Here is a 22361-nt window from a genome sequence, read left to right as displayed (position 1 = left end):
GCAGAAAACCAGGTTGTGAAGTCAAACGCAGCGCAGATTCTCGCCAGCTGTGCGTGTACCCTAACAAGTCCCCTCACCTCTCTGGGCCTTAGTACCCTCTGAAAAATGGGACCTGGGCACCAGAGAGACTCCTGAGAGCTCCCTTAGTGCTCTTAGAGGAGAGAGGGGAGGTCTCCTTTATCTTTGACCCCTAACCCCTCAGACTTCCAGAGGTGGGAACTGCAGCGATGATATAAATGATATGGCGGAAAGAATGCCGTTTTGGAGTCAGGACACTCGGGTTTCAATCCACTTGCAGCCACCTGCAGGCTGCTTGACCTTGAACATGTTTCATCTTGGGGCCTGTACCTGTGAAGTGGGTGAAAGTTAAAGAGATAATAAAGTAACCCTTGTGAAGCCAGCCTGGAGCCTTCTCACACCCGCCCCCAGCTGTGCCCAATCCTGGTTCCCCCTGCTCCTCCCGAGCAGCCCCTGTGCTTTCTCCCTCCTCTTCAGGTGTGTGCGGGGCAGGCACGGGCAGGAACCCCAGGTGAGAAGCTGTTGGGGCCTGCTAGGCCTGGAGAAGGGACAGGGGCTGTGCGGTGCTTGGCACAGGCTGGCACCTGCCGTTCCTGTCAGTCCACATCTGGCCCACCCAAGAGGGACTTCCCCTCAGCTATGCCTAAGGTCTTGACTATTTCTCTACCCTTCCCTTTCCTACTGTCTCCCAGCATCCCTCCCTTTCCCTCCCTTACACACACCCCACTTCTGGAGACAGGAGGAGGAAAAACTGGGGTCGGCTTGCTCAGCCTGACGGGCTGAAACCGAAGTTTGCTGCAAGGGCCCATCTTTTGAACTGACCTTTGGAAGACAGTTTGCCAGAGAAAGAGATGTTGCCACAGAGGTGGGAGCCATGAGGAGGGAGTGGCTGGAACAGAGACAGTCCACCAAAGGAGCAGCAGCAGAAGAGGCTGAAGAGCTGCTGGTCACTGGGGCCCTGGGTGGAGATCAGATCTCCTTTAGTAACCATCACTGATGCCTCTTTGTTGCCTGTGCTGGACCAGGCCCTGGGCTACAGAGGTGAATCAGATGTGAGCCCCTGCCCTGTGGGGCTAGTGTGCACTCAGCCTGGATTGGCTCATTTAATTCTTGCAATAGTTTGTAAGCTAAATAGTCATGGTGTCCTTCGTTTGTCCATAAGGAAATGGTACATTCCTTGCCCAGGATCTGCACATGGTGAGTGAGCAGAGCTGAAGTTAAATCCTAGGACCAAGGATCTGAACTCCATATTTTACCACCTTTTGAAGGTTAGATGTCAGTTCTGCCTTGGGGTGGAGGGGGTCAGGAAAGACATAAAGGAGAAGCAGCTGCTGAGTCTTAGAAAATGGATGGGTCATGTGGATAGAGGTGGGAAGGACATTAGAGACAAGGAGCAGCACCAGCAAAAGTGTGGGGCATGAATTAGCAAGTGGGGACTTCAGACGGACAGAGACTGAAACAAGTGACAGATGGGTTACTGGCTAAAGGCTCAGCTCTTCTGTAGGCAGTGGTGATGTGATCTGATTTGTACATAGAAAATCATTCTGGCAGAGAGGAAGTGGTCTGAGAGGCCAGGCGCAGTGGCTCACGCCTGTAATCCCAACACTTTGGGAGGCTGAGGTGGGCAGATCACCTGAAGTCAGAAGTTCAAGACCAGCCTGGCCAACATGGTGAAACCCCATCTCTACTAAAAATACAAAAATTAGCTGGGCATGGTGGCATGCACCTGTAATCCCAGGTACTCAGGAGGCTGAGGCAGGAGAATTGCTTGAACCCGGGAGATGGAGGTTGAAGTGAGCCGAGATCATGCCACTGCACTCCAGCCTGGGCAGCAGAGCGAGACTGTGTCTCAAAAAGAAAGAAAGAAAGAAAAAGTGGTTTGGGAGGCAGAGGCAGCCCATCATAGGCACTCATTAATGCTCATTGAATAAGTGAATAGAATTTTACAGTTATGTGTTGTGTACCATTTAGGTTTCAGTTTTATGTTTCAGTTGCTCTACTGGGCTTTGGGGTGTTTAGCAGTCAAAAAGACAGACAATGTAAATGGCCAGTCATTAGGATAGTCCAGATGAAAGATGATAAGACCTGCCCTGGAAGTGGTGGCAGTGGGTTTGGGATCAAGGGATGGATATGTAGGGTTCTAAGTAGATAGACTCAAAAGAACTTGATGACCAGCAGCACAAGATGAAATGGACTGGAAAGGTGTAGGAGAATCTCAAGTCAATTCCCAGGTTGCTGGTTTGGAAGACTGGAGGGACAGTAGAGGATAGGGAACAAGGAGAAGGAAGAGGTCTGGGGAAACTAGAAACAATTTAGACATCCAACAACAGTGTTGGTTACATACATTATGGTACATCCATAAGACAAAATTCCTTTTTTTTTTGAGACAGGGCCTTTCTCTTTCACCCAGGCTAGAGTGCAGTGGCTCAATCACGGCTCGCTGCAGCCTAGAATTCCTGAACTCAAGTGATCCTCCCACTTCAGCCTCCCAGGTGGCTGGGACCACAGCCGCATGCCCAGCTAATTATTCTATTTCTTGTAAAGACGCTGTCTCACTGTACTGCCCAGGTTGGTATTGAATTCCTGGGCTCAAGTAATCCTCCCACTTCAGCCTGCTAAAGTGCTGGGATTACAGGCATGAGCCAGCCACCGCACCTGGCCCAAAATTCCAAAATGCTATTAGAAGATACCATTTTGATAACTATGACATTCTTTTACATAAATGTATCATTTAATGAAACTTCTGTTGTAAACTTTTGGATTTTTTTCTGTTTTTTTCACTTTTGTAAGTAATACTATAATAAAGAGCTTTTTACAAAGGTCTTCATTTTGATTATTTTTAGAAGGAAAATTTTGAGGTCATAAGATACAGACAGCTTTGAGGCCTTTAACACACAGATTGTGTTTTAGAAAGGCTGTGCCAGATTTATTCCTGTAACAGTCCAGGAGAATTTTCCCTCAGCAGACTACCACCCGCACCAAGATATAGATACACAAATATACACATAAACAGATTTTAGTCGTTAAAAAAATAATAACTTGTTATTTTAATGTGCATCTCTTTGTCATTAGTGAGTTAAAGTTTTCCATGCTTTATTAACCTTTTGTTTATGTGCTTTACCCATTTTTATGGGGCCTCATTGATTCTTCATGAGGTTTCAAAATATGCATTTCTTACTATTTGTGACAAAATTTTTACCACTTTTTTGCTTCCCTCTCTATACTATCTTTTTTTTTTTTTTTTGAAACAGAGTCTCACTCTGTCATTCACACTGGAGTACAGTGGTGCCATCTCAGCCCACTGCAACCTCCGTCCCCAGGTTCAAGCGATCCCCCCACCTCAGCCTCCCCAAGTAGCTGAGACTACAGGCGCCCACCACCACACCTAGCTAATTTTTGTGTTTTTTGGTAGAGACAGGGTTTCATGGTGTTGGCCAGACTGGTCTCGAACGCCTGACCTCAAGTGATCTGCGCCCGGCCTCCCAAAGTGCTGGAATTACAGGCTTCAGCCACTGCACCCAACCTTATTTTGCATATGTTTTTGATGTGCCAAAGCACTTAAAAATGTTTATAAAGTCAAAATATGTCTTTTTCTTTATTTCTTCCATTGCATTAATGTATAGATAATTCAGTGATAAAATACACATCCAAATTTTTTTCTTTCTCTTTTTTTTTTTAGACAGGGTCTCACTCTGTCACCCAGGCTGGAGTGGGCAGTGGTGTGATGATGATTCCCTGCCACTGCCGCCTCCAGGGCTCCAGTGTCCTCCCACTTCAGCCTCTGATGGTGTGGGACTACAGGCACACGCCACCATGCTCTGCTCATTTTTGTATTTTCTATAGAGATGGGTTTCTCCATGTTGCCCAAGCTGTTCTTTAACTCCTGGGCTCAAGCAATCCGCCTGCCTCAGCCTCCCAAAGGGCTAGGATTACAGGCATGAGCCACCACGCCCAGCCGAAATTTCCCTTTTTTTGCTTTTTAAACATTTACTTACTTTGTGTATGGTGTGAGGAGAGAAAGTAAATAGATCTTCTTCTGAAATGGAAAATTTTCCAATCTCATTTGTTTCTATAACCTATACCTGTGTTGACCTGCCTCTAGGCGATCCTGTTTCACTGTTCCTGGTTTTGAATCATATATATCTATCGTTGTAATAAGTGCAAACCCATAATATACTGTAATACCTAATTTTTAATTTGAGGGTGTTATGTTTACCTGATAAATCTTTTGGATGGGTTTTTAGAATCCATTTGATAAATCTCAAAACATCCTACTGAGATTTTTTTCTTAGAATTATGTTAAACCTGTACATTAATCTGGGAGGAGCTGGCATTGGAGCCTTCCCATCCAGGAATATGATTTTGTCTTTCCCATTTTTTAAGTCATCTTTTTATATCAGTAAAGGATTATAGTTTTCCTCCTATAGTTCTCACATATTTCTTATGTTTATTGCTCAATAGTTGACTTTTGTGTTACGATTGCAAACAAGATCTTTTTGTTATATCTGATGACTGTTTCCTATTGCTGCAGTAAATTATTTTATCCATTCTAAGTTTAGTTGATTCTTCTAGGCTTTCTTTCTCTCTTTCCTTCTTTTTTTGTTTTTTTGGACAGAGTCTCGCTCTGTCATCCAGGCTAGAGTGCAGTGGTACAATGTCGGCTCACTGCACCTTGCACCTCCCAGGTTCAAGCAATTCTGCCTCAGCCTCCCAAGTAGCTGAGATTACAGGCACCTGACACCGCGCCTGGCTAATTTTTTGTATTTTTAGTAGAGATGGGCTTTTGCCATGTTGGCCAGGCTGGTCTTGAACTCCTGACCTTAGGTGATCCCCCTGCGCTGGGATTACACGTGTGAGCCACTGCCCTCGACTGATTCTTCTAGGTTTTCTGTGCAAATAACAGTTCGTTTGGAGCCTGTGGTTTGGCAGTGCCTCCAGCCTGCAGGGTTGGTTTGTGACTTCTCCAGTGGTGCTCAGGAGCCCAGTTGTGAAGGGAGAAAAAGAGGATGTATGGGTTGATCACAAGTTCGGGATTTCCCTAGACTAGGGCAATAGAAGGACAAGGGGCAGAGGACTGCGGCAGCTCGCAAGAGTTATACTTCAGGGTCCAGACAAGGATGGGTGGATGCACTGAACAGTGAGTCAGGGCTGGGGAGCTAAAGGCCTCTGTGTCATGGAGAGGGAGGAAGAGAGAGACTTGGAAGGAGGGGAAGCTGTGCCCCAGAATGGACACTGGGATGTCGGATTTCAGAGGTGATGCCTTTCTAGTACAGTGCAGAGATCCTCAGGTAAGAATGATCCTGTTTTATGGTTAAAGAAACAGGCTTGGAGAGCTTGTTGCCCAGTCACCCGACTCTAGTCAACAGCAGTGTTGGTCTGCTGTGCTCTACTTGCTCACGCTCTGTCTGCATTTTTCAGGTGCACTCTAGAACAGTCGATGGAGAGAGCCAGGAGAGACAGCAGCAAGGGAAGTGGGAGCACAGGAGGGCAGACAGGAGAGAGGGCAGGCTCCTCCCAGTCCCTCAGCTGCTGCAGATAGGGAGCAGGGCGGCTGCGCTGCTGGGTCTTCTCATTGGCCCAGGAGCCCCCTCAGGCCACAGCAGCACACCCACAGCATCCCATGTCCTGTGCCTGCCCCACAAGCCCCTTCATATCCTCCTCTGTTACACACTGGAGCACCACCACATAGTCTCTTCACCATCATTCCCCTTGTCCCTGTCACACACCCCATTTCCCCCAACACAGATGGGCTTCCTACACCACAGGCCCTGGGTTCCCCATTAAATGCCTTGTGCTTCCGCCTCACTGTCCCTACTTGGGGGTCCCTGCCACTCCCCTAGGCTCATCCCTAGCTGTGTGCCTCGTTCAGGCCCACTTTTGCTGTGTCCACAGAGTGCATCGGATGGCTTCTGGAAATCTGTGGCCACTCGAGTGCCCAAGGAGCCCCCTGAGATTCGAATCCTCAACCCATATTTCATCCAGGAGGCCGCCTTCACCCTCATTGGCCTGCCCTTCAACAATGGCCTCATGGGCCGGGGGGTGAGATATCTGGGCCCTGGGAGAGGGAGGAAGAGAGCTGGGTCAGAAGTGCCTTGGAAGGAAGGGTGGGTGGTGGGTGGGGCAGTGTTTCTGCAAAATAGCTTTCTGGGAAAGAGGGCTCAGTCCTTGGGCGTGGAGGCTAGCTCTAGGGAGCCTGGCTGAAGTCTCAGCTGTCCCAGCCCTCCAGCTGAACTCTGCACACCTTCTCTCTCCCCTGCCCCCATCTTCCAGAACATCCCTACTCTTGGCAGTGTGGCAGTGACCATGGCACTACACGGCTGTGACGAGGTGGCAGTTGCAGGATTTGGCTATGACATGAGCACACCCAACGCACCCCTGCACTACTATGAGACCGTTCGCATGGCAGCCATCAAAGAGGTTCGGGGCTGGGTGTGGGGGCAATCCCTGGGTGGGGATGATGGGGAGGTGCATAGATGAGTAGTAAAGGGAGGAGCCAGTGGCTGGTCTGGCTGCCCAGAACTCCCCAGAAGGTCCTGACACCGAGGATCCTACGTGCCCTCTCCACAGCCTCCCACTGAACCCAGGGCCTTCTCCCTGAACTTTCCTTCCAGGGGACTCTCCCTGCCCTGGTCCTGTACCTCCCTCCCCCTCGCTGCATTCCCCAGCCAGGAACACTAGTCTAGCACCAGCTCAGCCATCCTCTCTACTGCAGTTCCTGCCTTCCCCTAGAGGACGCCACAGCCCCTCAAAAAACCCACAACTAAACACGGCCTCTGGGTCTCAGGACATCTCATATCTCTTCCACCCTTCCCCACAGCTAAGCACTGAAGCTCTTCATACCCAGAATTGCTTCCCAAGCATCTGTATATAGGGTACATTACAGGTCTCCAGCCTGTCAGCCAGCCTCTTCTGGCATTTCTCCCTCCCTAGCCAAGACCCTATGTGAAAAATCTGAACTCTCTTGCCACACTTCCGCCTTGACCACCAGCCTTCCACTGATCCCAGCCTGAAACCTGGAAATCTTGGGCCAGTGCTTCAACAGCTTCTCTGCTGCTACATCTGGGTGATGGGAGGTTGTTGGAGGGAACCTCCCATCTGTGCAGATTCCTATTTCTGTAAGTCTGGGGGCTCTGGTCTCAGCCCTCATTCCTGCTTGTCAGTCTTCTTACCTATCCTTCTCCATCATCCCCCTCCACTATTCCAGAGCCTTCCATGCCCCCAAAAGCTCCTCCCTCCTCCAGTGAAGAAACTGAAGCCACAGAGGGGACTCTGCACTGCACTCCCATTTGGCCCTTCAGCCCTCGCAGCCTGGCTCCCCTCACACCTGACCCAGCTCCCACCAAGGTTACCACCTCAAGGTGGCCAATTCCAGTGGACACAACATCATCTTTCCTGATCTCTCAGAAACACTTTTTGTGTTGGCCACTCCCTCCTCTTTGAACTTCTGAGTCAGTAATTTCCAATGTTCCTTTTATTTCACTCACTATTCTCGTACATTCTCTTTCTCAGCATCATCGATTCTGATCTACGCCTTAAAATTCATCATGGCTGGGCGCAGTGGCTCATGCCTATCATCCCAGAACTTTGGGAGGCCAAGACAGGGGTATTGCTTGAGCCCAGGAGTTTCAGAGCAGCCTGGGCAACGTGGTGAAACCCCACCTCTACTAAAAATAGGAAAAATTGGCTGGGTGCGGTGGCACACGCCGGTAATACCAGCACTTTGGGAGGCCAAGGTGGGCGGATCACCCGAGGTCAGGAGTTCAAGACAAGCCTGGCCAATATGGGGAAACCCTGTGTCTACTAAAAATACAAAAATTAGCCGGGCATGGTGGTGGGCGCCTGTAATCCTATCAACTCAGGAGGCTGAGGAAGAAGAATCGCTTGAACCCAGGAGGCCGGGGTTACAGTGAGCTGAGATCACACCACTGCACTCCAGCCTGGGCAACAAAATGAGACTCTGTCTCAAGAAAGAAAAATAGGAAGCAGGGCACGGTGGCTCATGCCTATAATCCCAGCACTTTGAGAGGTCGAGGCGGGTGGATCACCTAAGGTCAGGAGTTTGAGACCAGCCTGGCCAATATGGTGAAGCTCCATCTGTACTAAAAATACAAAAATTAGCCAGACGTGGTGGCGGACAACTGTAGTCCCAGCTACTTGGGAGACTGAGACAGGAGAATTGCTTGAACCTGGGAAGCGGAGATTGCAGTGAGCCGAGATCGTACCACTGCACTCCAGCCTGGGTGACTGAGCAAGACTGTCTTAAAAAAAAAAAAAAAAAAGGTCAGGCGCAGTGGCTCACACCTGTAATCCCAGCACTTTGGGAGGCCGTGGTGGGCGGATCACAAGGTCAAAGGATGGAGACCATCCTGGCTAACGCGGTGAAACCCCATCTCTACTAAAAACACAAAAAGTTAGCCAGGTGTGGTGGTGGGCGCCTGTAATCCTCGCTGAGGCAGGAGAATGGCCTGAACCCAAGAGGCGGAGCTTGCAGTGAGCCGAGATCGCGCCACTGCACTCTAGCCTGGTGACATAGTGAGACTCTGTCTCAAAAAAAAAAAAAAGAAAGAAAGAAAGGAAAAGTTGTATGGGAGTGCTGGTGTGCGCATGTAGTCCCTGCTACTTGGGAGACTGAGGTGGGATGATCACTTGAGACCAGGAAGTCGAGGCTGCAGTGAGCCATGATTGCGCCACTGCACTCCAGTCTGAGTGACACTAAGACCCTGTCTCAAAAAAAAAAAAAAAAAAAAAGCACTAGCCAAGACTCCATCTCAGCCAGCCTTCTCTTCTCACTCTGCATGTTCTCTGGGAGATTTACATACCTGTCCATGTCTTCAGGTACCATCTATATTGTATCAGACTTTTTTGGTTCTTAGCCCCTTCAGACTGCTATAACAGAATACCATAGTCTGGGTGGCTTTTAAACAACAGACATTCATTTCCCACAGTCCTGGAGGCTGAGAAGTGCAAGATGAAGGTGTGGGAAGATCAGTATCTGGTCAGGACCCACCGGCGAGGTGGTTCATAGACAGCTGTCTTCTCACTTTCCCTGCATGATGGAAGAGGCAAGGCAGCTCTCCTGAGTCTCTCTCTTTTCTTTTTGAGACAGGGTTTCACTCTGTTGCCCAAGCTGGAGTGCAGTGGTGTGATCATAGCTCACTGCAGTCACAAGCCCCTGGGCTCAAGTGATCCTCCCACCTCAGCCTCCTTAGTAGCAGACTGCAGGTGTGTGCCATCACACCTGGCTAATTTTTTTTTATTTTTTATAGAGATGAGGTCTTGCTATGTTGCCCAAGCTGGTCTTGAACTCCTGGCCTCAAGCGATCCTCCTGCCTTGGCCTCTCAAAGTGCTGGGATTACAGGCATGAGTCACTGTGCCTGGCCCTGACTCTTATAAGGGCACTAATCCCATTCATGAGAACGCTGCCCTCATGACCTGATCACCTCCCCAAAGGCCCCCACCTCCAAATTCCATTACATTGGGGGTTAGGTTTCAGTATATGAATTCGTGGGGAGGACATAAGCATTCACTCTACAGCAGGTTTATTCCAACTACCTCAAGTGATTGGGAGTTATTTCAAGGATATACAAGGCACTTGGAAATCTCATAGGAAGCTAGAAACAGCCTTCCACCTGGGCCTCCTGCTGTCTGGGATATGGTTCAGGAGCGAGAAGCTCATTCTGGGTCTGGGACGTTCTAGAACTGCCTCACCATCACCATGGCCCCAAAAATCTTCCATCCCTGCCATGCTTCACGTGCCTTCTTGCTGCTTTGTCCCCACCCACTTCAGATTGCACTCACAGCTTTTAGCAGCCTCCTGGCTTCTATGTTTTCTTATATCTTTGGTCTTTTACAAATGCCTTTTATGTAAACTTTATGTAAAGTTGTATGCAGAGGGTGAGAGCCACAGACATGTGCGATGGCCAAATCGTAATGGGCTTTCTATGCCATGGAAGGAGTTTGCACTTTATTTAGAAGGCAGTAGGGAGCCATGGGTGAGTCTGAGGCCTTACATTAGCATGTAGTGGATCACTGTGGCTGCAGAATGAAGGAGAGGGGGCAAGGCAGGACAGAACCTAGTTGGGAGTTGCTGCACTTTGGGCAAGAGATGGTGACTCCTGAACCAGATCTTTGGCTGAGACAGTAAGGAGAGAGGTGATGAGAGAGGCGATGATCCAGATCTTTGCCTAAGGCGATTAGTCAGAGGCCAGAAGTCCAGGCTGGAAGTATAAGGCGATGGGACAGAGACAAGACATAGGATTTTAACTCAGTAGGACCTAGGGATTGCCTTGGTGTAGGAATGAGGTAAGACACTGCCTTCCCTGCAGCCCTCTCTGATGGAATCTTTTCATTTGCTTCCACCTGCCATATCTCTGTTGTCCCTCCGTTACATGTAGAACCTCACTGGCTGTGAGGTTCCCAGCATCTGTTGCACCACACTCCATGCAGAGTGCTTAAGAGTGTAGCTTCAGCCGGGCGCGGTGGCTCACGCCTGTAATCCTAGCACTTTGGGAGGCCGAGGCGGGTGGATCACGAGATCAGGAGATCGAGACCATCCTGGCTAACACAGTGAAACCTTGTCTCTACTAAAAATACAAAAAAGAGTGTAGCTTCTTGGCTGAGTGCAGTAGCTCATGACTGTAATCCCAGCACTTTGGGAAGCTGAGGCGGGTGGATCACCTGAGGTCAGGAGTTCGAGACCAGCCTGGCTAACATGGCGAAACCGCGTCTCTGCTAAAAATACACAAATTAGCCAGGCGTGGTGATGCATGCCTGTAATCCCAGCTACTCGGGAGGCTGGGGCAGGGGAATCACTTGAACTCAGGAGGCAGAGGTTGCAGTGAGCCAAGATCGCAGCATTGCACTCCAGCCTGGGTGACAAGAGTGAAACTCCATCTCAAAAAAAAAAAAAAGAGCTTCTGAGAGTGTGGACTGTGACATGGGATGGGCATCCATACTCAGAATCAAGGGCCCTGGTAAGGCTGGAGACCCCAGGATGACCAGAATCCTCCACCAGCCACAGCCAGTTCAGAGCTCAGGTGAACTCGGAAGTTGTCTGCATAGACAGCAGAATTAGGAAAAGAGCACCAGAGAGGTGGCATTGCCGGATCCAAGAGAGCTACACGCAGGGCTGACTTTCTTGTTTACTTTTTTATAATGGAAATTGTCAAGCATATTACAAGTACAGAGGATAATATCATGAATTCCCATATTCCTGCCCCCCACCTTCCACAGGCATCAACAGGCGGCCAACATTGTTCCATCTCTTCTTTGTCTCATGCTCCTACTCCACTGATTCAAACAAGTCTCAGATACCATGTATCCCTCCAACCATAAATACTTCATTCAGGCTGGGCGCCCTGGCTCAACGCCTGTAATCTCAGCACTTTGGGAGGCTGACACCGGTGGATCACCTGAGGTCAAGAGTTCAAGACTAGCCTGCCCAACATGGTGAAACCCCGTCTCTACTAAAAATACAAATTAGCCAGTGGTGGCGGGTGCCTGTAATATCAGCTACTTGGGAGGCTGAGGCAAGAGAATTGCTTGAACCTGGGAGGTGGAGGTTTCAGTGAGCCGAGATCACACCACTGCACTGCAGCCTGGGCAACAAGAGTGAAACTCCATCTCAAAAACAAAAACCAAAACAAAACAAAACAAAAAACTTCATTCATTTTCTCTAAAAGATAAGGACTATTTTTTAAATTATTACACCTAAAAACATGAACAGTAATTCCTTAATATCATCAAATATCCAGTCCTCTGCTGACCTTTTAGCCCTCAGTGATTCCTAGTGGGTGCTGTTGACCCTGACCCATCAAATTGGTTACTACTTCTCCAGAGGAGTGATGAGGACAAGGGAGAAGTAAAGAGGCAAATGAGCCGGGCGCGGTGGCTCAAGCCTGTAATCCCAGCACTTTGGGAGGCCGAGACGGGCGGATCACGAGGTCAGGAGATCGAGACCATCCTGGCTAACACGGTGAAACCCCGTCTCTACTAAAAATACAAAAAAAAAAAAAAAACTAGCCGGGCGAGGTGGCGGGCGCCTGTAGTCCCAGCTACTCGGGAGGCTGAGGCAGGAGAATGGCGTAAACCCGGGAGGCGGAGCTTGCGGTGAGCTGAGATCCGGCCACAGCACTCCAGCCCGGGCGACAGAGCAAGACTCCGTCTCAAAAAAAAAAGAGGCAAACGAGTTTCCACATCTGCTTGAATCCTGGCCCTGCCATTCCTCCAAGCCTCTCTTTTCCCTGTACAACCTGATTTCATTCAACAAATATTGAGGCACCTACTCTGTGCCTAACCCTCAAAGGGAGACAGTGAGCCAGGTGTTTACATCTTCAAAGAATGGGGATGAGTCACCCAGGGATCCGCAATGAGGAGGGGCAAGTGCAGATGGCAGAGTATGATGACAGGAGCCTTGAAGGGGCTGGAGGGCTTTAGGGAGTCTGGAGGGTCAATGGGGTGTAAGGAAGACCCTGCCTTTAAAGGCTGTGGACTGTGGAATGTGAGGGAAGAAACGGTCAGCACTGGAGAGGGAGTCTGGGGGCACTGTCGTTCAGGGCAGCTGGGTTTGTGGTTAGCACAAGAGGTTGAAGGGAATGCTGAGAAGAGGAATACTGGGAATTGGGCTGATGACTGCCTGAGTTTCAGATGTAAAAGATTTGGAAGGTGGAGAGGGTTGACTGGATCAGAATAAGGGCTAGACAGGGCCATAAGTTATTTTTTAAAAATTCATTTATGTATTATTTTTCAAAAGATGGGGTCTGGATATGTTGCCCAGGTGGACTAAGCTCAAATGATCCTCCTGTCTCAGCCTCCCAAGTAGTTGGGACTACAGGCACAGGGCACTGCATCCAGGTCACTTCTCAGCACCAGTAAATAGTGGCTGACCAACATGGTGAAACTCCCATCTCTACTAAAAATACAAAATTAGCTGGGCGTGGTGGCACACACCTGTAGTCCCAGCTACTTAGGTGGCTGAGGCAGGAGAATCACTTGAACCTGGGAGGCAGAGGTTGCAGTGAGCTGAGATCACGCTGCTGCACTCCAGCCTGGGCAACAAGAGTGAAACTCTGTCTCAGAAAATAAATAAATAAATAAATAAATAGTAAACAGTTATGGTGAAGCTCAGTGCTGACAAACGCAACAGAGAGGTCACTTGGGGACAAATTCTGATAAGGCTGTTGTCATTCATTCAATCAAGCCTTTTTCATCAAAGTTTTCTGGTGAGAGTCCTGGGGTTAGGAAAGGACCCTATCCTGCGTACAGTCTTCCCCAGAAGCCTCTTCTAGTAATTTTGAAATATGTGACATTATTATTAACTATAGTCAAATGTGCTCACCATAAAAAATTAGTAAGTAGGTAAGGTTGGCTTGATTTAATTATTTCACAATGTATACATCTATCAAAACATCACATTCTTCCCCAAAAATATACACAATTATTCTTTCAATTAAAAATTATTTTTAATTATTATTTTTATTTATTTTTTTGAGACAGAATCTCTCTCTGTTGCCCAGGCTGGAGTGCAGTGGCACGATCTCAGCTGACTGCAACATCTGCTTCCCCGTTTCAAGCAATTCTCCTGCCTCAGCCTCCTGAGTAGCTGGGATTACAGGCGCTACCATCACACCTGGCTAATTTTTGTATTTTTAGTAGAGACGGGGTTTCACCATGTTGGTCAGGCTGGTTTGAACTCCTGACCTCATGATCCGCCCGTCTCAACCTCCCAAAGTGCTGGGATTACAGGCGTGAGCCACCGCGCCCGGCCTATTTTTAATTTTCTAAAAAAGATTCGCCATCTCTCTGCAGGCCCCATGGCTCCTCTGATCTGGGAGGCAGGATTTCATCCGCCACCCCCAGGCCTGGAGAGTAGATTGCATCAGGCCAGCGAGTGACTCAGCCACCCCTTGCTACTGGACTTCAGTGACTCACACTGCCTGCCCGCAGGGTGTCTATAACCTAGGTGCTTCCTGACAGGAAGTGGCTTGAGGTCTGTGGGAACAAGGTCCTTCCGCCAGCAGAGGAGGGAGGTTGGGAAGCCTAACGGTTTTCCTGGGACAAGGAAAGGGGTATGAAGGTTCTTTTTTCCCTGCCTTGGGAAGGGAGGAGGATGAGCTGTGGCACTCCTAGAGCAGGGTCATCATTACCTTGTAGACACAACTGATTACCAGTATCTGCCTTCAGATTTCCACGGTCACAAAGTATTGGAGAGTGGTGACTGGAAGAGGGCACCGAGCCCCAGAAGGGGCAGTAAAGGTTTGAGCAAAGGCCCAACTGATCACTTCATCTCTCCTTTCAGTCCTGGACGCACAATATCCAGCGAGAGAAAGAGTTTCTGCGGAAGCTGGTGAAAGCTCGCGTCATCACTGATCTAAGCAGTGGCATCTGAGTGGGTCCAGCACACGGCCATAGAGGCGCAGGCACCACCAGGAGCAGCAGCAGCCAGCACCACCTCCACAGGGGTCTTCAGACACAGAGAAGGACAGTGCCAAGGGCCCCAGAGGCAGCAAGGCCTTGGTGGAGCAGCCAGAGCTGTGCCTGCTCAGCAGCCAGTCTCAGAGACCAGCACTCAGCCTCATTCAGCATGGGTCCTTGATGCCAGACGGCCAGCAGGCTCCTGGCCGTGCCCAGCAGACCCAGCATGCAGGCAGTGGGACACTGGGCAGCAAGGCCGCTGCCAGAACCACTTCTCCAATCAGTGTTTGGTGTATTATCATTTTGTGAATTTGGGTAGGGGGGAGGGTAGGGATAATTTATTTTTAAATAAGGTTGGAGATCTCCAGTTGGGTCCACTTGCCATGCAGGAAGAGGCCCACTAGAGGGCCCATCAGGCAGTGTTACCAGTTAGCTCCCTGTGGGGCAGGAGTGCCATGACCAGCCTGTACCTTGCTCTGGGGCTACAGGGTGGTGGGCAGGATCTCAAGCCAGCCCCCTCCAGCTCATGACACTGGCCTCTCTTGGGGAGAAGATGGGGTATTCCCACTCACCAGCCCTAGCTGTCCCATAGGGAAACCCTGGAGCCGTCCCTTTGGAGCCAACAAGACCGCCCCAGGGCTACAGCAGAACTTTAAAGCTCAGGAGGGTGACGCCTGGCTCGGCCTGCTGGGAAGAGCTCCCCTCCACAGCCGCAGCTGATCCACAGGACTACTGCAGGCCTGGACTCACCAACTTGCCACATGTTCTAGGTTTCAGCAACAAGATTGCCAGGTGGTTGGGTTCTGCCTTTAGCCTGGACCAGAGGGAAGTGAGGCCCAAGGACCTTGCCCAAGCTGTGGCAGCCGTCCCAGGCCACCCCGTGGAAGCAATAAAGCTCTTCCCTGAGCCTGGTCTCTTCTTGCCTTCTCTGACTTTCCCAGAAGAAACAGGAACCTAAAGCCTCAGCAACTGCGCCAAAACCTCGGGCCCTCTCTCCAGTCCACAGAGTCCTGGGTCCCTTTCACTTCTTGTGTCAATGCAGGACCTAGGTAGCCATCCAGAGGCCTCTGGGGCATCTGCTGTATCCTCTTTGCTTTGAGACCAGAGGTTTCAGGGCACGCTCTTAGAGGAGACAGAGGCACAGGACTGGAGCCCTAGGACATTGCCTTGGGGTTGCCACAGCCCCACCTCTGGAGGGACAGATATTCCTGCAAGCACAGGAAAGATGTACTGCTGAGGCCCTGCAGCAAGCAGAGGCCCACAGACCTACCCTACTACCGACACCCCGGCCCTCTGGGAAGGACATGCCCCACCCCCATCATTAGCACAGAGGCACACCCTCTCCCTTCAGCCCCCCTCTAGGCATCCTCTGTCATACTTTAGAAAAGATGTCACCTCGCCTTCTTAAGAGTCCTAGAGTCCGATCTCTCTCTTCCCCAGCATCCCCAGGCAGGCCTGAGAATGGACAGACCAGACTGTCGCCTGCACTTGAGGCCATGAAGTGAGCTTCCTATCACACTGCCACTGGCAGGCAGTAAGTGGGGTAGCCGGCCCCTGCACCTCTCTCTTGCCCACCCCAATCTAAGAGTCCAGGCAGCCCTGGATTGCCCTCCCACTGGTGAGCCCTAAGGCTGCAGTCCTGGCCATCCCAGGGACCAGCAGCCTCCCACATGCTCCTTCCCACTGTGGCTGGCCTTAGGCAGAAGCGGGGGATAAGGGAGGCCCTGACTGAGGGACAGGTCAACCCAGAAACCTCCTCCATATTCTACTGGAAATAAGGCCACTGCCATGCACATGTTCCTGCCTGGATGGTGCCCCATGGAGTTGCACAGGGCATGGGCTGAATGCCCATAAGAGGTATCGCTGGCTGAAAAAGCCCCAAGGCAGGTGCCCCAACCGAGCAGCCGGTTGTGGGAGGTGACAGAGCAGACTTCTCCCTGCTTGGCCTCCCATCCCAGGGGGCTCCTGGCACACCTGCAGCAGCCCCACCACCTCCAGCAGCAGTTCTCTGTGGTCTGACTTCCAGTCCTCACCACTGCAGGAAACTACTTTCAAACAAGCTATGGTTCTGAGCCCTGGCCATGCACCAGAATCACCTGTGCAATTTGAAAATTGCACATGTCCACCTGGAAAGTCTGATTCCGGTCTAGGTTGAGGCCCGGGTGGGTAGGTTTTAAAGGTCCTCAGTAGTTCTGAAGCATAGCCAGGGTACAGCCAGTCCACACTCATCCCCAGTACTCTCATCCCTTCCAATTGCCAGTTGGTTGGCAGTTCCCAAATTACCTTTGGCAGTGCAGCTCCCTGTGCTTCCCTCCAGGCTACAAATTCACCTGCTTCCTGAACATTTCCACTTGGATAATCCACAGGCCCTTCCAACTCAACATGTCCAACACTGAACTCATGAGCCCCTGCCTTTCCTCCCAGGAGCGGGGATGTACCCCTCCCCCAAGTCACCCCGCCAAAGGCACACTTTTGCAGGTCCTACCTACCTCCTCAGCCTGTCCAGTCAGGCACCAACAAATTTTCAAAATTGCATGTTCCAGATTGGGGCCTGGCAGCCCCACGCTTCCCTCACGCCCTGCATCAGACCTCATCCTCTTTCCGCAGCAGCCTCCACCTTTCTCTCCAACCCCATCCTCTTTACTACAGCCAGAGTCATCCACAAAAATATCTGTCTGATCACACCATTCTGCTCAAAACCCTCCCATGGTCCCCAGTGTTAGGATCTTTCCATCCATGTTACTCACCCAGCCCTCACCCCACTTGCCAAATTGCCATAATTAGGCATCTGAAATGCTGCCCTCCAGCTACCTACTTCAAGCCTCAGCTCGGATGTTCCTCCTCTGTGACCCCTGCCTTCAGCCCTCAGTACCCACTTCTGCCAACACTGCCCTTGCTGTGCCCCAGTGACCCTCGTGTTTGCAAGAGTGTCCATACTCCAAGCCCTAAGCAGCACAGGAGGTGAGCTGTGCGGAGACTAGAGCAGAGTCAGACCCTGAAAGCTTCTGCGCAGAGGCTTAGCAACCCAAGGAGGCAGGTGAACTGGCCGCTGAGAGAAGAATCGCGTGGAGCAGAGAGCAGTTGCTGCAGGGCAGACAGCCAGGACCCCCAAATCTGCACGCACCAGCAGTCAGCCGCCCCACGCAGGGACCGGCCTTCCTCTTGCTCCCCGCCCTCACTCACTTTCTCCCGCCCTCGGCCCGGCCTCCCGGCTCTCTACTTCGCGTGTCTACAAACTCAACTCCCAGTTTCCGTGCCTCTCCACCGCTCGAGTTCTCTACTCTCCATATCCGAGGGGCCCCTCCTAGCATCTACCCCCCTCCCAACCTAGGGGGACCTAGCCAAGCTAGGGGGGACTGGATCCGACGGGTGGAGCAGCCAGGTGAGCCCCGAAAGGTGGGGCGGGGCAGGGGCGCTCCCAGCCCCACCCCAGGATCTGGTGACGCCGGGGCTGGAATTTGACACCGGACGGCTGCGGCGGCGGGCATGAGGCTGCTGAGGGATGGAGTTGGGCCCGGCCTCCAGACAAGGCCCGCGGGCTCCGCCAGCAGCAGGTCCCTTGGGCCCCAGCCCTCGCTGCCACCCGGACCTGGAGCCCCACACCCGAGGTAAGCCAGCCCACTTGCCCGTTTCTGGTGCCAGCCCTGGATGGACGCTCCTGGGCTGGGGGAGTGGACAGGACCACCCCCCTGATCTCCTTTCCTGCATCCTCCCTCTCTTGGGCCCTCGGCACAGTTCTCTGCCCCTCCCAGCCCCTCAGTCCCTCTTGTCGCTTGTTGCACTGTGCTGGCCTTGCCGGCCCACTGTAATGTGAGGCTCCCGCTGCCGCTACAGGGTGCAGACTGGCTGCCAAGGCCACACTTTTGGCTAAAAGAGGCACTGCGAGGTGCACAGTCCTGGGCATGCGCCGTTTGAGCTTCGGGGGAAAGCCCAGCACTGGTCCCCGGAAAGGTGCCTAGAAGAACACGGTGCAGGACCCCGTGGTGAGTAGCGGGCTGGTGGATGGGGAGGCAAGGGCTAGAGAACCAAACGGCCCTAGACCACAAGGAGGTAGGAGGCAGGGCCTGAGCTGCCCTCAAGATACCTGCTCCCGGGCTCCCCCTAGCGCAGAGGGCTCCTAAGGCTGCCCTGCCTGCCTTTCCCTCCATCACGGAGAACAGTCACTGGCCTGGCCCGGAGGCCCTGATTCCACTTAGCCAAGAGTCGCACACCAGGACCTGGAGGACCACCCCAGGAAGGCCTGGGGGTCTGTTCCACAGGTGTGCAGCCATTCTGTGTGCTAGAGGATGGAGATGAGGGTGGCAGCTGGGACCCAAGAGGAGGTTGGCTAATGAGGACTTATGAAGAAGGCTCTGGGGCCCCAAAAGGGTGTTTGGGAGTGCCAGAAGTGGGAGCTCAGGAGCAGCTGGCTGGAATCAGGAACGATGGCTCAAGGGGGAATCTTCTAGGAGCATGACTAGACTGCCAGATCCATAGGAGGCTGGGAGGGGGACAGCCCTAGACCAGCTCTCAGGGTAGCTCAGCTCTCAGAGACCAGGCTGGTATGGAAGCCTAGCTGGCCCTCCTGGGAGTGGCTCAGGCCTGAGTGTAGCTGAGGGGTTGGAAGAGCCCACCCTGCTTGGGCTTGGCAGGCTCTGCCCCCTGGTGGCCACAGGAAGCCATGGCCCAGGCCCCATGTTTTCCGAGGGTCCCACCATCCCCCCGCTCTGTGATCATCGGGGGACCCCTATGGTCAGAGGAGAGAACTCAGGTGGCTCTGGGCCCAGAACACAGTTCACAGAGGGGCAAGGTGAAGTAGCTCGGGGTGGGCAGCACAGCTTGAGGCTTGGGGCTCACTGTCATTAGATAACTCTTAGAGTGACCAACTAGCACCCTAATTCTTCTCCAGGCCTCAGCTTCCCTTCCGGCAGTCTGGGGTGAAGGCCTTCCAGCTACAACTCCCTCCAGCCACTTCCAGCATCTCCAGCCCTACAGCACAGAGCAGGAAGGTTCTGGGAAAAGAGGACCCCTCTCTCCCCTCTAGCTGCCTGACCTTGTAACCTTAGACAGACAACCTCTGAGCTTCTCTGAGCCTTGTTTGCTCATCTGGAAAAAGGGGATTAAACCATTTACCTCATGGAGTTGTGAAAGAATAGCCGCCAAGCACCTAACACATAGTAAAGTTCCCAGTGCAGCTACTTCTGCTGAGTTGAGTTCAGCTGTCCAGGCCCCTTGTTCCTCACCTGCAGAAACTGGGGTGGCAGGACGGCCTCCCAAAAGATAACTCATCTCTTAATTTGCAAGCTGCCTCCAGAGGAGGGTAGGGGAACAGCTCAACAAAGGCTGATGGGCGCTCCTGGTGTTGATAGAGATGGAACTTGGACTTGGAGGCCTCTCCGCGCTGTCCCACTGCCCCTGGCCTAGGCGGCAGGTGAGTGCTTCTCCCAGTGACTCCTACCTGGTGCTGAGGAAAGGCAGCTTGACTGGCGAGGGAGAGCAGGGCTTGGCTTGCGCAGCGGTTAGGTGTGGGAGGGGAAATGGTCAGGGAGGGACCAGGTGAATGGGAGGAGGAGCGGGACTTCTCTGAATGGTCGGTGCACGCAGGTGATTCCTCCCCTGGGCTCCCAGAGGCAGCAAACCCATTATACTGGAACCTAGGCCCTTCCTGAGCTTCCCCTCCACACAGCTAGGAGCCCATCCCTGGCCTGATCTCAGCCCAAGGACAGCCCCTCCTTGAGGTCCTCTCTCCCCAAGCCCACCTGAGCGCCCTCTTTCTCCCTGAGACTCCACTTGGTCTCTCCGCGCAGCCTGCCCTGTGGCCCACCCTGGCCGCTCTGGCTCTGCTGAGCAGCGTCGCAGAGGCCTCCCTGGGACCCGCGCCCCCCAGCCCTGCCCCCCGCGAAGGCCCCGCGCCTGTCTTGGCGCCCCCCGCCGGCCACCTGCCGGGTAGGTGAGAGGGCGAGGGGGCGGGAGGGGCTGGCCCGGGACACCGCGCGTGACTGGGTCTCATTCCAGGGGGAAGCACGGCCCGCTGGTGCAGTGGAAGAGCCCGGCGGCCGCCGCCGCAGCCTTCTCGTCCGGCGCCGCCGCCGCCCGCGCCCCCATCTGCTCCTCCCCGCGGAGGCCGCGCAGCGCGGGCTGGGGGCCCGGGCGGCCGCCCTCGGGCCGCGGGGGCGCGGGGCTGCCGCCTGCGCTCGCAGCTGGTGCCGGTGCGCGCGCTCGGCCTGGGCCACCGCTCCGACGAGCTGGTGCGTTTCCGCTTCTGCAGCGGCTCCTGCCGCCGCGCGCGCTCTCCGCACGACCTCAGCCTGGCCAGCCTACTGGGCGCCGGGGCTCTCCGACCGCCCCCGGGCTCCCGGCCCATCAGCCAGCCCTGCTGCCGACCCACGCGCTACGAAGCGGTCTCCTTCATGGACGTCAATAGCACCTGGAGAACCGTGGACCGTCTCTCGGCCACCGCCTGCGGCTGCCTGGGCTGAGGGCTCACTCCAGGGCTTTGCAGACTGGACCCTTACCGATGGCTCTTCCTGCCTGGGACTCTCCCGCAGAGTCTCACTAGCCAGCGGCCTCAGCCAGGGACGGAGGCCTCAGAGCTGAGAGGCCCCTGCCGGCGAGTGATGGACATCATCCCTGGACAGGTGGAGGGACAACTGACTAGCAGCCCCAGAGCCCTCACCCTGCCATCCCAGCCTAAAAGACACCAGAGACCTCAGTTATGGAGCCCTTCGGACCCACTTCTCACAGACTCTGGCACTGGCCAGGCCTCGAACCTGGAACTCCTCCTCTGATGAACCCTACAGTGGCTGAGGCATCAGCCCCCGCCCAGGCGCTTTGGGGACAGCCTTTGAAGGACACATATTGCAGTTGCTTGGTTGAAAGCGCCTGTGCTGGAACTGGCCTGTACTCACTCATGGGAGCTGGCCCCTATTTATTATTTCTAAGTTATTTATTTACTTCTGTGGCTTGTCAGATCCTTTTCCTGGGCAGTGGGGGGGGCTAGGGAGAAGAGGCTAGATGGAGATTATGCCTTGCTGATCGCATTCGCACACCTCAGGCTGACTCAGAAATCACAGACCTGACCTGGTTCTCCGGCCCCCACCCAGCAGCTCCGGGATGGGAGGCATGGAACACAGGCAGGGGCAGGGCAGGCAGCAAGGGTGCAGTCACTAGTCCTGGCAGGCTGCTCACTTGGGCCTGGACTTACCTCTGGGGAAAGAGATTGCAGTCTTCTGTGGAGAAAGCCCTGTCTATGTAACGTGTGGCATCTCTGAGGCCCCCGCTTAGTGTAAAGACACAGAAGCACCCATTGTCCCACCCCACAGTCATTAATCAGTGTCTTACCATCCAGGGAATTGTCTTGAAGATGCCTTGTCAGATATACACATGCCTCTGCTCGCAGACAGTCCAGCACGGTTAACTCACTATCCACATTCCATGAAGCAGCCCAGGGCATGAGGGCGTCTGAAAAAAAGCTGAGGGTTGGGAGAGGGTGCGGTGGGGTGCTGCCTCCGGTGAACGAAGCACAGAGCTCCATGGGGATAAGGAGGCAGGAAAGGATAAGGGCCCCAGAAGGATCTGCATCTTGGGTGATGTATAAGAATAATCATTAACTCAAACAAATGTTTATTAAGCACCTATCATATGTCAGATACTGATTATATGATAGATGCCAAGGATACAGAAGTGAAAACAGACATGATCCCTGCCCTTGAGAAGCTTCAACCAGGAGAGACAGACAATAAGTAAGCAGTTACAGTAAAAATTATTTAAATTCAATTTAGCAAGTGCTATGAAAAGGACAGGAAGCTGCCAGGCGCGGTGGCTCATGTCTGTAATCCCAGCACTTTGGGAGGCCGAGGCAGGCGAATCACAAGGGTAGGAGATCGAGACCATCCTGGCTAACATGGTGAAATCGTCTCTACTAAAAATACAAAAAAAAAAAAAAAAAAAA

At 52.7% G+C, this 22361-nt stretch overlaps 2 protein-coding genes across 7 annotated transcripts in view; both read left to right on the top strand.

The window, feature by feature from the left end:
- The window catches only part of ST3GAL3 (ST3 beta-galactoside alpha-2,3-sialyltransferase 3), a 235976-nt gene extending 220639 nt beyond the window's left edge, over window positions 1–15337 (top strand). For 3 of the 4 annotated variants that reach the window (XM_023221372.3, XM_023221374.2, XM_023221373.2), the window contains 3 exons: window positions 5911–6057; window positions 6289–6435; window positions 14316–15337. In XM_023221372.3, the coding sequence (XP_023077140.1) occupies window positions 5911–6057; window positions 6289–6435; window positions 14316–14405 (384 nt within the window). In that variant the 3' untranslated portion in view covers window positions 14406–15337. Of the gene's footprint in view, window positions 1–710; window positions 818–5910; window positions 6058–6288; window positions 6436–14315 lie in introns of those variants that run through there. The other variant, XM_023221375.2, reaches the window with a different exon arrangement.
- Window positions 15338–17472: 2135 nt separating this feature from the next.
- On the top strand, window positions 17473–21364 carry ARTN (artemin). Of its 3 annotated transcripts, none has more exons than XM_023221592.1 (5): window positions 17473–18039; window positions 18266–18414; window positions 19715–19841; window positions 20218–20356; window positions 20426–21364. In XM_023221592.1, exons 3-5 carry the CDS (start codon window positions 19782–19784, stop codon window positions 20887–20889), a joined length of 663 nt encoding a protein of 220 aa, XP_023077360.1. In that variant the 5' UTR covers window positions 17473–18039; window positions 18266–18414; window positions 19715–19781; the 3' UTR covers window positions 20890–21364. The 3 variants fall into 3 exon arrangements, with proteins under 3 accessions (XP_023077360.1, XP_023077359.1, XP_023077358.1); XM_023221591.1 differs by having other exon boundaries at window positions 20194–20356; XM_023221590.2 differs by lacking the exon at window positions 18266–18414 and having other exon boundaries at window positions 17955–18039; window positions 20194–20356.
- Window positions 21365–22361: the final 997 nt, after the last annotated feature.

This window comes from Piliocolobus tephrosceles, chromosome 1 (assembly GCF_002776525.5).
Source record: "Piliocolobus tephrosceles isolate RC106 chromosome 1, ASM277652v3, whole genome shotgun sequence".
NCBI classification, from domain to species: Eukaryota; Metazoa; Chordata; class Mammalia; order Primates; family Cercopithecidae; genus Piliocolobus; species Piliocolobus tephrosceles.
Note: the sequence above shows the minus strand (reverse complement) of the source record. Positions and strands in the feature narration are given on the sequence as shown.